This window comes from Labrus mixtus, chromosome 18 (genome assembly GCF_963584025.1).
Source record: "Labrus mixtus chromosome 18, fLabMix1.1, whole genome shotgun sequence".
Classification (NCBI taxonomy): Eukaryota; Metazoa; Chordata; class Actinopteri; order Labriformes; family Labridae; genus Labrus; species Labrus mixtus.
In genome coordinates, this window is record NC_083629.1 from 9,497,570 (window position 1) to 9,511,691 (window position 14,122).

Consider the following 14,122-nt stretch of genomic DNA (forward strand, 5'->3'; position numbering starts at 1 on the left):
AATGAAAATGGAGAGGAGAACTGCTTTATGAACTTACCCTCAGCTACAGTGAGCAGGCTCCCAAAGTCAGTGCTGGTTGTCTGAGAAGGTGGCGGCTCAAAACTCTTAACCTGACCCAACATAAGATCATAGTCAGTTGACAAGTCTGACAGGCTGAGGAGGTAGTGGCTCTGTTGGGTGTGCAAGTTGGAGCCGGCCACACAGCAGTGCAGCACCTACAGAACAGTAGAAAAGGGGTATGATTTAGAGATTATATCCAGGAGAAAGATGCCTACATTGATCTTTTACATTATTACATTGAAATACTCTTTGATGACAAAACTTGAGCTATGACGTGCAACAACACCTTCTTGTTAGATATAGTGGTGTCTGGTTAGACGATGCACAGTGACACCCTTACAGGCCTGTTCTAGATTGACATGATCCAGGAGCACATGAAAGGGGAATATATGGTCTATTTACATCAGAAGGCATAGGAGGAAGGGGAGAGAAAGGGAGAGAAAAGAGGGTCTTTATTGCCACTAATCCATTTCTCCTGTGATGTGTGAGTGTATCGATCTACATAACAGATGGCAGAGCATCCGTTGGCAGGGCTAGATAAGACGCACTGGGGCAGTTGATTACAGCCATTGGACAGGTTTACACTGTTTGATTTAATTAAGACTTTATCCTTGTGCTCAGCTCGTACTACAAACATGCACACAAACACACCTGTACACTGTATTATCTGAGTGGAATTTACGTTCCTCTATATGAATGGGTAAAATATATGCCTAATGTATGTAAATGAGGGGGCCTCTCATTCAGAGTAGTGAAACTTGGGTAAAGCCATGCAAAGGCTAATCCCATTCAGTACACACATACGCTCATACTTGGCAAAGACACGCTGAGAAAAGCATGCTGGCCCTGACATCTGAAACAGTATTGTGTGAGGCAACGTAGACAGTATGTGGATGATTCCACCAAGCAGACCTCTGGGTGCACGGGGGAGGGATTGGAGGCTTGATGCTGAAAAGACCTGAACCAAACAGCTGCTATGCCAAAGCACCAAAGAGGTTCCTCTATGGAGAGGTGGAGAGACAGAAGGGGAGGGGGAAAACCCAAAGCTGTGCTTGACAACGAAGTGACCGCACTTCTCATAGCAACAGTTTCTGTAATGTAACACAGTGAAACATGCATACTGTGCTTAGCCCAGCACAGGCTGTATGGATATATGAGTGTGCCTATGTACACATGTAAGTCAAATAGGAAAAATGCAAACAGAATCATGCAGGTGCACACATGCACAAGTGCACCTATCTCTTCTCTGCTTCTCTCAAAAACACACATACCCTCTCTCCCTTACACACTCATGCACATACACACAAGGGGGGGTGCAGCTGGCTGCTAAGGCAGGCGGAGAAAGCAGATGGAGACACTTGAACAGAACTCCAGTGGACCAATAAAGTTTTGTATAATATTGCACTTTATGCAATCTACTTGCTCTTGGACAACAAAACAACCCTACTTTCAAGAAAAAAATGGCATGACACCACCCTTTCTACTTTTAGTACATGTTTTGTGCTAGTGTTTGATCTCAGATGGAATTATTTTTTAAATATAAGACTGTAATTAAAGAAAGTTGAAACATGAAAAACAAATGAAAGCTTCCTGCTACCTTGTCAGTGACACTGGCCAGTGATGGAATAAAAAAGAGATTGTTTCATTGGTGCAGCTTATCTGTGTAGAGAATGATAAGCAGCCAGTGGATCTGTAGAAATGTATACAGTTTTTATTGCTTGATAAAGCAATAATTTTGTCACACCTTGTAATGCCTTGCTTAATTTATTTTTTCCAATGAAACTCACTGGGGCCATGCCTTTGTGTGCTGATAGACAACCAATCATGCCTAATTGTCTTTGCTTTCATAGCAGCTGCAGTCGCTCTCATATTAAGACATATTCCATTCAAATGTTCAGGGCAAGCATTTATAGCCAGAGCTTATCACGTGGACAAAGGGTTCTGTTTGAATAATTGGACCATTTCTTATCAGGGGTGACATCCTTACAAAGATCTGCCGTTGACCGCATCTGCCCAGACAGGAGGGAATGAATAATACCTCATTCATTCGTGTCTGAAGCTTGGCCCTCATCCTCAGGGTCAGACCATAAAATAAAGGGTTGAAGACACAGAGAAATTGCTTGAATCCAGAATACTTGGCCTGAATAAAACAAGTGTATGCTACAACAAACTAAATTGTAAGAGTTTTACTGCATTTGATGAAATACCATCAGAATGAGTCAACTTTGGGTGGCTGCCTCTATGCTGCCAACACTATAATGTGAAATGAGGCATATTCATGAGGTCATGATGGAGGTGAGTCCAATTAAAATAGCCACCCCATGTGGTGGGGTTGGGGGTGGAGTGAAGGTGTCAACGCTGAAGTTATTGTCTGTGGGCCGAGACAGATCTTGTGTTTCAGAGGACTTTGGTAAGAGGCCATCCATCAGGTCTGCAAAATGTTGCAGCGGAGGTTCCAGTGAGGCTACCCACCCTGTAGATGTAGTCCAGCAGTGGGGCTTTGTGGGATGTGTGGTCCTCCAGCCAAGGCATTGTGATCGGTTCCAGGAGCAAGCTTAGTGGGACAGCCATGCACCACTCCAACAGGCAGAGCAGCAGGGACACCATCAACTGACAATGAGCAAGAAGAGAGGAGTCATTTTTTCAGCTTCTTTTTTCAAGTTTAAGTTAAAAAAATGGATACATTAGTACAGCAAGAAAGAAAACATCGACACAGAAAGTCTCCCACTGTGAGGTGCATGTATGAACAAGCAAGTCAGGAAGATTTCAATTGCAGTCTGCTTGAAATTATCAGGAGTACATATGTGAAAATGGCTATAGATAATCAAACAAGAGAAGGAAAAGAGAAAATCACATCAGTAGAAACATTCCTCTGCAAATGTACCATTCCAACATGATAGATCAAAGGCCTTTAGATGTCAGCTATTCCATGTCCCCTCCTTTCAAATATGTACCTTTTTGTCAGCTTCCACTGTTGAGTGCTCTGCGCTCGGCAACAAAAAGGCTATTGTGGCCACAAAGATCTGTGTTGGGACAAAACAAGGCGAAAGATAATTTGATGACACACTTCTATTCATCAGCTGAGTCACGATCGATGCTAAAATGGATGTGATGCCACAGGATTTAGAGTATGTTTATGGATGAGTAATAGCTCATGCAAGACTTTCATTTAAAGACCTAAAGTGACATTTTGGGGATTTTACTTAACATACATGTAGTTTGTTCTCACAGTTCCCTAATGGGTACTAACATTTCAAGTGTGTGAACATGTGTTTGTGTGTATTACCTCAATGATTTTCTTCGGCAGAGATGACTCCAATCTCTGGAGATGTTCCCAGTGAGAGATGAGCAGCTGAAACACGTCACAGGCTACCTGAGCTACTGCTTTGTTTCCAAACTGCACAAAGAAGCAGAAAAAACTAGAACTGAATTATATATATTAAAATAAATAGCTGTAAAAGGACAGAGAATACATTTAGAGACAAATGTGGCTGTTGAAGCAATGTTTTTTTTATTTATATCTAATGTGAACATTAAAGGGCAGAAGAAAGCTTTTATATTATTAATGAATGATTGGGTGAAGCTTTTCTTATGTTAACTTCTGTAGCCACTCATCAGATGTTCTTCGTCCCTTATTTACAAGGATTTGTTTTTAATTGAGAGTAGTTCTCTCTGGTTCCAAAATTACAATGACGTTGTAATTTGTAAGTTGTAAGGTCAAGAAGAAATCTGTACTCCTATTTGGCTTCTCACCGTAAACAAAAGGGCATGGAGCGTGAAAGCCCGACCCACCAAAGTGCTTCCAGAAGGGTGTGGTCAGACACAGCTCGTTCGCATTTAAAGTCACAGCCACAGAAACAGCCTGTTCTGAGCATGGCTCAAATAGAGGGGTTTAAAGGCATGATTGAATACAGGATCAGAGGGGAATTTTAACTCATATACATGTTTTTGGGACATCTGAAGCCTATTTAAGATTGTTGAAAAAGAGTATTATATGTGACCTTTAAAAAATATTAAGTAGCCACCTGATAGGCAATGACTATAATGCTGTCTTCAAGAAGTAACTTTAACACTATTTGTATGACACAGTTGATGTTATACTGCCTGTCTGATGCAGTCTTTACAAGGAGACACCTAGTGACATATTTCTAAGTTAGACAACACTGCATACATACACTCATAAGCTCAAAAACATCTTTATTTAAATCTTTTCTGGGATATGGGTTCTGGACACAGATTATTTTTCCTATTGACAGGCTTCACTGTTTCCGTATCTTCCATAGTCCCCACTGAGTGATACTTAAAAATTGAACAATCATTTCCCCCCCACTGTTGTCTGATTTATGTCATCCAAATGCACAAATATTCTAGACAAGGCAGAGAGACATTGCTCGTTGAAGAAAAAGTTTAGGCACAGACTGACTATGAGATAATTCTGAGTAATTTACCTAATGTGTATATAATCAGCATAATTTCATTTTCACTTCAAACCATGGCTCATTTTCTCCAGGCTTATTGGAGGAAAGATTTGAACTGTTGACAATTTTCTTTCAAATGTGGATTTCTTCAGTGATTTGAAATTCTTTGTGGAGAAATAGAATTTCCCATTTCTTCCAGCTGAATGCCTCTCAACATGTAACAAGGGCAGACAATGTGGGGAGTGCAGAAATGGCCAAACACAAAAAGGGGCCCTGAGAGTTCAGCACCTGCTTTTAGAAAAGAGACTCTCAGTGGCACTCTTCCCCCTAGATCCCCCACCCAGCCTGTACCCTCTATTTTTGGGCTGGCTGAGTCTGTGTGTCAAGTTGTACAGGGGAGTGATTACTGCTCCATTAGAGGGGAGGGGGGGAGGGGGGGTTACTCGAGCAGGAAGCTGGGAGATGTAGCTGCTTAAATTGGCCCACATCTACTGCAAGTAGCATGAAAATTACGCCACCGCCCAAAACCCTTTTCCATGAAAAAAAAAAAAAACCAGCCTCCCCTGACTCTCTGCATCTTTTCACTCAGGAGAAAAGGTGGGCTTTTACAAGTGGGTCACATCACTGCATGTGTTTGATTCACACACCTTTTTCGGCTCACTATATTGAAATTGTTCTTCAGTCTTTATATGTGCGAGAGTTAAAGTGGCTTTAATGTAAAACAAAAATGACTGATGAACACAACACTTCTGCAACTATTGTTTTATGATAAGTGGGCGAACAGTGATTCATTCTATTCAAAATATTTTGCTGCTTTTACAATGGCCAACACAGACCATGCAGTAAGCGCTTTGAGAGAGTGCAGTTGTGTTTCACTGATCACATGGTACACTTGAGTTAACAGATCTCAAACTGCAAATGCGAGCTTATAACTCAGGCTCACTTTCCCAGAGGGTCACTGACCTTTAGTGTTACTCCCAGAACATTGATGGCATCTTTAACCTGGTGGTGGATGTTTTTTTGCATCAGCTCCTCACACGTCCACAGACCCAGACTACATACTGCAATGCACCTAAAGAACACATAATATAACACTAACATTATGAATAATACAATTCCTGAATTGGACAAAATGTATTGAGAAAAGCAAAGGACATAAAAAGAAATCCCTTTGTTTAATAAACAAATGCATCCCAGAGTTTTAATGATAGATTTAAAACTTCATTACAAGTTAAGCACATTCCCATCATACAGAATTGGATGTGCTCTGTGCAGTCTGTATATTATGCAGAGTTACACGAAACACTTTAAACACACTAACCCTGTGAATTTGTTTAACAAGTTTAAACATAATAATCCTGGGAAAAATAATTTGTGATTACTTTTTACTTTATGATTAAAAAAAACAAAACAATTCCACCAATACTGGACACATACCTTGCCCCTTCACAGTGTTCCTTTGTTGCAGTCTCTAGCAGGATGTTGACCAAATAATCCTAAACAAGCAAAGACAACTCAAGTTTGAAAATTGTTTTCAATGAAGGCTATAAACTCTTAATAAATATAAAATAAATATTTGTTGAAACTTGATACCTCTTATCATGAGTTAAAGGCTTCCTAATGTCTCAAACATGCTTGATATCTTTCTAAAAATTACAAATCACCATTGCAGTGAGTAGTTTTAGATTTTTAAAATGTCATTACTGGACTCATGCGACCATCTACCTTGAGATCCTCATTGCCTGCAACAATGTCATCAGAGCCAGGCACACGCTGCAGTATAGGAATCTGGAGGTAAAGATTGGGGAAACACACCAGGGAGCCCAGGATTGTCTGAGCCTCCATCCTTGGAGCCTGACAGAGATGAGAGGGGGGTGAAAAGCCAACATGCTATCATTAATTCCCTCATGCTATATCAACAAAACCCACTTCCTGGAAACAGGAAGGTCACTATCTTGGGAGAAAGGATTGGAGGGATCTCACAGAATTAACCGAGAGGTCATTCACTATTTTGCTGATGTTAAGCAGAATCTTTGACACACGGTAGGCATTGGACAACAAAATGACTGATGTCTTGTGGACTCCATGTTAAAGCAGATAGTACATCATGTTTTACAGGCTAAGCTTCTATTAACATTTTCCAGACAAGGTCTCTGAATAAGTTTTGAATTTGGTTGTAAAAAGGAAAAAACACAACTCGTTTGTGAAGATCAACACAAAGCCAAAGTTCCTCAGAGGAGATTTAAAAAAGACGCTCTGCTTTTAATACCAGTTAAAACCAGTTTTTATCTGCAATTAACTGAACTGTATGTCTTCAATACAGCTCAACCATGTTTTATTTATTGGCATATCATTTAGGAAGTACAGCACAATATGAATTTTGGATAGATGAAGCTCAACTGTACAAATAAACTAATTAAGTTTCTCAGGAGGAGCATTTGCATCTTAATATAGAACAATGCTCGGTGCTATTATTTGAAGTCAGAGATATCCAGTCTGACAATGAAAGTATGGGTGGAAGTTTTTTTGTGCGTCAAACTCTCTTAAATTATAACTAGAATTCACAATACAAATTGAACCTTTCAATTTCAATGCTGAAAAATATAACAACTTTCAATGGAACATTGTTTGTTGATAGAACTATCAGTCATGAGTTGGTGAATAAATCTGACATTAACAGAGGATTAAACGTTACCAGGATTTCTATTCTATAAAACGTTTTATTCTTTGTTGTCATGCATTAAGGTAAGGTGGAATTCTTGAAAACTTTTGACACATTTGTCAACTTTTCTTGTTTTTGAAGTTTTTTGAAGAGCATGACTCTAGATTGGATCACATATAAATCTGAAGTGTGTGTATACCTCTGATGAGCCGGAGCTGAGAACGCAGGCGGCAGCAGTGATGAAATCTCCAACAAGCATAGTGAAGCCTGGCAGGCCGAGGAAGAAGAAACGAGGAGAGCAGGAACGGATCATGGTGTTCAAAACATCCTGATGACAAAATGCACGCATGCACACACACAAACACATGCACAAGCACACGCGCACACACACACACACACACACATTTATATTTATGTTATTAGCTATCAGCAACTGACTTGACCTAATACATAAATTCAGGAATAAACTGCTATCATTACTTTCAACTGGAAATGAATAATGAATAATAATGAATAAGAATTGGTATGAGCAAAGGAACTTGTTAGTGTGGTTGGAGTCAAGGCAGAAATATTTGGTAAGAGGGCCACCATGTGAGAATCATTGCAGGGAAAAAGCTTTTTCTCCAACAGGTAGACTTAGCATTCTGAGACAGTTTAGGAGAGTAAGGCACTCAACTGTACATGTCACCAAAGGAAAGAAGAAAATCAGAGTGGGAACGAAAAGACGAGAGAGGGAGCGAAAGAGAGAGAGAGGGGCAGCAGATGGATAGTTCACAGAGAATAAGAGGCAGCACAAAAGACCCCAACTTTCATGAGTCACTTGTTTATCCACACACAAGCAAACCTGTAATTAAAGCCAGAGACAAGGTATTGTTTTGCTGAGGTACGGGTGGCTGAGTGGCAGATGGGTGCTCATTCAACATTGACATATGCTGTACTGCAGAGGGCTCTGTACAAACTGCTCAAGTATGTACAGTGTAACACCATGCTAGACAAGAGCATGAAAAGCTGTCAACAGTTTTTCCACGCTACGTTCAGATGGTAAAGCAAGCTGCAGCTAAGAGGCAGAGTTCCTTTGAATTACAAAAACACAATTTTGATTTTTGGATAATAGGAAAAAAAAAGACAAAATATACAATTCAAATGAAGTCAACCAGGAAATTATATGCATATACATACATATATATATATATATATATATGTATATATATATGTATGTATATATAAGTATGTATATATAAGAATGCAACTACATAGTAAAACAGATACATTGTTATCTCTCTTATCTGAGACATGCGCCTGTACATTTGTGTACAAAGGCAAGGTCCAAGCAGGAAACATCTGCCTTCTTGACCATAAACTTGTGTAAATTGGACAGTTCAAACATCAGCCTGTTTCTAGCTGAACAGAAACATACAAACACACACACACACAATCTCTTTCTCTCAATCACAGACACATACAAAAACACACACATGCAGGCGCACTGTCTCATTTATCTATCTGTAGCATTATTATCCCGCTTTAGTAAACAGGAAATACAAGTGAACAACAGAGGAATAAAATAAACAGGCTAAAGCAGTAAAAAGAAGTCAAACTAACACGATGCAGCGAATGTGGAAAATTGCAGGGAAGAGCTTTAGGATTGAGGGCCCATTTTACCCTCATTTTGTTGGTAATTGACCTCTGAAACACAATGTGCAGTGCAGTCAGAGGTAATTAACATGTAGCAAACTGTTGCTTGATTGCCTGAAGTGAGCATTTTAGAGGAAGCCATAAAAAGAAAACAGAGCGTTTTCCATTGTATGTGTAAGTAGAGGGAACCTGGTTTGAGGAGTGTGTATAGTGATGGGAATTGAGCTCGGCGTGTGGCTCTGTGTTGGCAGTAGGAAAGGCCCCCGCATCAACAAAAGGTGCATTAATGTAACTCTGAATAGAGCCACCTCAGGCCTTTTCATTTGGCCTCATCTCCAAGAAAGCACATGCTGCCCACCTGCTTGTCCCTGGGGTGACAGGGTTCAGTCCAGTATGACATCACTCTGCACAACATTTTTTTGGTCCCTCTTTCTTTCTTTTTTTCTTTTTTACTACATATGGATGTTTCCAGTTAAGTGTTGGTAAGACTTTCTGTTGCAATTCAACGACACTGTTATCAATATACGATAAGTATCTGGGGGTTTCCCTTCACAGGCTTTTTTGAAAGGAGATACACAGGAATATATAAGGAGATAACCCACCTGCACATCTGTGAGGGTGGAGTTATAATCTACGGCCACATTTTTGATTTAGAGGTCAACTGTCTCAATTTAATCTGACATTATATGAATGATCAAAGACTTCTCTTTGGCAGCGACAAGATAGAGTAAGTCAAGGAGAAGCCAGCTTTGTTCTCAAAACAGAGCTATGGAAAATATCAGTCTGCTTGTACATAAATAAATAATAAATATTAGAAGTTAATAACATGTGGCTAATATATTGTATGTTTACTTACGCCTATGCAATCCAAACTTGTGCACAAAAAGGCTTTGTTTGTGTGCACTATACTTTTCATAATTTGCTATAAACTACTGCAGTCCAGACAGTAGACCTATTAGATAGATTACTGCTATTGTGCTACGGTCATGCCTTTGTGAGACCAGTGACCAGGGAACAACCAGGACAATAGCCCTGACCTTGGCACTCTGTCAGTTAGGAGAATCTCTCCACAGGAACTGTCATTTTTCTCTAAGCTAAACTGAATTTAGTGGTAAGGGTTTTTATACTGGGATTCCCTCAATTGTCTATTAAACAAAACTGGTTGATGTAAATTTGATGCCACGAGAAACACCTAAAGAGAATACCTAAAGTTTAAAGAAATATTTGCCATCTGTAAGCTAGAATACTCTCAGATAAAAATACAAGCTGTGAATAAAAATCTAAACTTAACTCTAAACATTTTATAATGTCATTATTTGCATTGCCTGGATTGATGTAATCACTTACACTTAATCTAAATTAGTGCATGAAAAAATAATTTCATCTTAAAAAACATGTGTATATAAATACATAAACTTGTTTGCAGGATTCAGAAAAAAAAATATATATATTTTTGCTCAGTTGGGGGTTGTGAGTAAAGGCAGAGAGGAAGGAGGAGGGGGAGTGTAAGAGCCACTTTCTTATGTTAAGCAGGCGTGCGGCTGTCCTCTATTGTGTGGCGTGAGGACTCTTTTCTCCGGCCAATTTGAGCATGCTTCAGTGGCCAGCCTGGCTCTGGCCCCCCCGACGCATTATACAGAGCCACAACAAAAGCTGGAGAATGTTGCCGGGTCCCTCAATGTGCCCCCCTCATTGCTCTACTCTACACTATGTTCCCCAGTCTCCCCTCCCGCTCCATCACACACTTGCATACACACATGCAGGCAGGCAGGCAGGAAGGCAGGCCAGCCCACTCTGGGCCCCTGGCCGACGTGTCAGTCTAACGGAGCGCGACAGACGTCAATCCTTAATTAATCACGTATACGCGGCAGGGGCTCAAAACATTATTTAACGACATGGAAAACATTCTAATAAGCTTGTCGCACTGCCAAGACGCAATAGAAACCAAGCCAGGAGGGCATATACATACACACACAGCACACAGTTGCTTCCAAAACCCCCCCTCCCCAACCACACACACATTTATCCCAATCCTTTGTTTTTGGAGACTCCATTCATCTTTACTCGGCTTGGTCTGGAAGAAATGGAGCCTGGCCAGATTTAAATACAACGAAGGGTGTGGCTGAAGCAGGTGGAAGATGCCAAAACATAGAAGCATTCTTCATCACCACTGGTTGGCACACAGTTTTCAAAATCACTAGCTGCATCAAGGACTCAACGTAGTTACTTTGCATTGCACCTTACTGAACTTCTTTAACATGTAAACAAAAATCTTTCATTGGACCCATTTAGTTGTAGATTATTAAACACAAGTATATTTTATGTACATTAAGAAGTAATAGTTGATTAGGAATCAGTGCAGTCACTTCACACAGGAAAAAAAAACACAGATGTATATACATCACAAGAGTTTGTCTGGTGTTCCATCTAGTGGTGAAAAACAGAACAACTGGCATCTATCATGAAGGTGCCCCCTATTGGCTGACTGTACCTGGTCGTCGCTGGTGACGCCCTTGTGAATGATGTGGTAGAGGTGTACCAAAAAATCGCTGTTGGGGAGAACATCCTGTTGCCTGGTCATCATCTCACAGATCAGCTTGTAGGCCTGCAGCTTACCAGCCTTGTACTCAGCAGGCAGCATTGTTGCCTGTGGAGGGGAGAGAAACGTTAAGTGTTATAATGAAGAGTTCAGTACTTTGACATGTTCAACATCTGCATTAAATGTTGAAGGGATGATGGGAGAAGTTTGTGGCTTGTTTTTCCCGTGGTAGAAATGTGTCAAACTTGGTATCAGTTGTAACCAATGAGAATCTAATGTGAACACAGTAGCCTTTTTCCAACAATAAAGGAAATTAGACATTTCTGAGTTTTAATTGAATGTGTCAGATTTTTTTCCTGGAATAATACAATAAGATGTTGATAAATGTGTTGTGTGTTCAGTCACAGCGTCTTCCTATGCTTGAGCTTACCATTTTCATTTTGTTCTATTTAATTTCATGTAATCAAATTCCTTCTTGAGCATTAGAGGCGTCTCCCAGGGAAACACCTACCACATAAAGAGTAAAACAGCTACTACAAACATATTACCAGACCTTTTTTATTATTATTATTTTTTTAATTTAAGTTTTATATTAATTATTTCTGGAGGCCTTATACTACTTAACATTACCACACTTAAAATCATACCCTCAGTACCTGGGTGGCTTGTGGCACATTATTATTCTTATTCCCCAAGAATTCAATTACTGTGAGTGTTGTCTGCTGTGTCTGGGAGTTTTTAATACCCTAAATAGCCAGGAGGCCAGCATTCGAAGAGGAGGGATGAAGGCAGGCTGAGGTGGAGAGGACTGGTTGTCCACACTGATCCCAAGATTGTCCCGGATCTGTAAGCACATGTTCATTGAGGCAATTAACAAAACCACCATGCATGATCTCTAAGCATTTATGTGAGAAAGTACAGGAGAAAATTCTGTTGACCTTTGGTTTGAAATTCTATTTACATTTTCATAGAAACTGTTTTCTTACATAAACAGGGAGATAATGAGAACACAAACATATTGAAACAAAGGGTACCTATATCATATGATATTTTCTAAATGAGATACAACTCTAAACAAGCAGAGTTTGTTTAAGCTCTTACTCATACCTTTGCCAGCTTGTGCCAGAGCTCATAAAGACAGGAAAAGACCTTGGCATGGATTTTGGGGCATCGAATGCTGTTCACATCTCCAAGGATACCCAAAATCCTCCTCCACAGGACAAAGGCAGAGTCAGCATGCCAACCAGTCAGGGTCCCACCCGCAATGATGCTGACATCATCAGCAAGACACTCACTGCTGTCTGCAGAGTCAGAAACAGAATTTGTGGAGGTTTGAGTTAGAGAATGATTTACCAGGTAGCACCCAAAATATTGGCACCTGTTAAAATTGAACAAAATGCAATTTCATAGAGTTTATGGGATTCGGTCAACAAATGCAGAACACTTCTTCTTCTATATATTTTGTTGCTTGTCTGTAACTATTGGAAGATAACTAAACCCTCAAACCATCCAGTCAATGTTTGAGCACTTGTTGACCAATTCCTGTTATTTACCTTGTGCATTATTTTCAACTGTGTCCAAGTACTATCATTGTCTAATGAAATTTATCAAAGCACTTGAACACTTTTGGAATAAGGCACAAATCACATGCATCAGCCAAATAAGGTTGATTTGTAGGAGGACATTGCCACCTTGTGAGCAGCAGAAGAACACGTAGGAGTAAAGGGAGTTAAGGCTCAGCTTTTGAATCAAATGTTAGGTTCAACTAAAAAGAGAATAAGCAGGAATGCATGTTTGTTTTTAAGGAGAACCAGAAAAGGCAATTTCCCTAATTCAATCAAGAAATTGAACAGGATTATCTGGGGAAATGAAAAACACGAGCAAACATGGAAATGAGTGTCTTGAAGCAAAGGAAATAAAGGTTAGGCTGAAAAACATGGAGATGCAAATGAGGACTATGTGATCTATATAATGAGTAGCAGCTGGGGAGCAGTACCCAAGTGATGTGGCATGTGTAAGACAGACTGATGCATGTTGTCATCCAGGGGGCACTCTGTGTGCACCAGCAGGGCCGGTGAAGAGGGCGGGATCTGGGGGTAGTGGTAGTGGTTGTGGTGGTGGTAGGACAAGGATGCAGAGTGGGGAGAAAGGGAACACTCAGGACCTAAAAAAACAACAAGGGGAAAAGAATAAAACTGGGTTTGAGGAAGGGATCATGGAAAAGAGTGACAACTTCATGATGATCCCAACGGGGAACAGAAAGTTCACAGAAGGCTGGGAAGGGTAAAATGACAGTGAGGAGGAAGGAGGGTGACACTAAAAATGTAGAGTTTAACAAAACTAATGTCTGATAATAAATCATATCGTGAGTATTATAAGAATAAAAATAACTGCCACTTACAATTGTTCTGTCAGATCAAACTGGGGAACACAGGCCACTTTTTCTTTGAAAAACTTAAACGCAAGACTGACACACAAGCTGTCCGGAGCTTTAAACAATTACACTGCTTGGCTAGAGAGGTATTGTATCAGATACTTACAAGCAGGTTCATTTCCCTGAGTGGGACAGTCTGTCTGCAAATGACTAATCCCTCAAGGGCAAGGTTATAGGAAGAACTATGACCCAGCTGGATCAGTACACAGCCATGAAAAACCTAGAGGACTATTTCAAGTTAATTTTCCTGAGTGCTAAATGTTTACAAAGGATTGCTCTATAAGTAATACCATTTCTAGTGTTGTTGCTGGATAAAATCATTTCACAGACACAGAACCAATAAGTAATGAAAAACAGAAAAAGACAGTAATGAC

The 14,122-nt window shown here is 40.1% G+C and overlaps 1 protein-coding gene across 8 annotated transcripts in view; it reads right to left on the reverse strand.

The window, feature by feature from the left end:
* Positions 1 to 14,122, reverse strand: part of ralgapa2 (Ral GTPase activating protein catalytic subunit alpha 2) — a 92,756-nt gene that overhangs the window by 33,469 nt on the left and 45,165 nt on the right. For 7 of the 8 annotated variants that reach the window (XR_009676466.1, XM_061063265.1, XM_061063267.1 and 4 more), the window contains 12 exons: positions 13,311 to 13,478; positions 12,422 to 12,615; positions 12,060 to 12,158; positions 11,267 to 11,422; positions 7,340 to 7,468; positions 6,204 to 6,332; positions 5,916 to 5,974; positions 5,442 to 5,550; positions 3,347 to 3,457; positions 3,015 to 3,083; positions 2,533 to 2,670; positions 38 to 215 (listed from right to left, as the gene is read on the reverse strand). Coding sequence is in view for 7 of the 8 variants with exons in the window: in XM_061063265.1 (XP_060919248.1) it covers positions 38 to 215; positions 2,533 to 2,670; positions 3,015 to 3,083; positions 3,347 to 3,457; positions 5,442 to 5,550; positions 5,916 to 5,974; positions 6,204 to 6,332; positions 7,340 to 7,468; positions 11,267 to 11,422; positions 12,060 to 12,158; positions 12,422 to 12,615; positions 13,311 to 13,478 (1,539 nt within the window). In the remaining variant the exon portion in view is untranslated. The remainder of the gene's footprint in view (positions 1 to 37; positions 216 to 2,532; positions 2,671 to 3,014; positions 3,084 to 3,346; positions 3,458 to 5,441; positions 5,551 to 5,915; positions 5,975 to 6,203; positions 6,333 to 7,339; positions 7,469 to 11,266; positions 11,423 to 12,059; positions 12,159 to 12,421; positions 12,616 to 13,310; positions 13,479 to 14,122) is intronic. The other variant, XM_061063269.1, reaches the window with a different exon arrangement.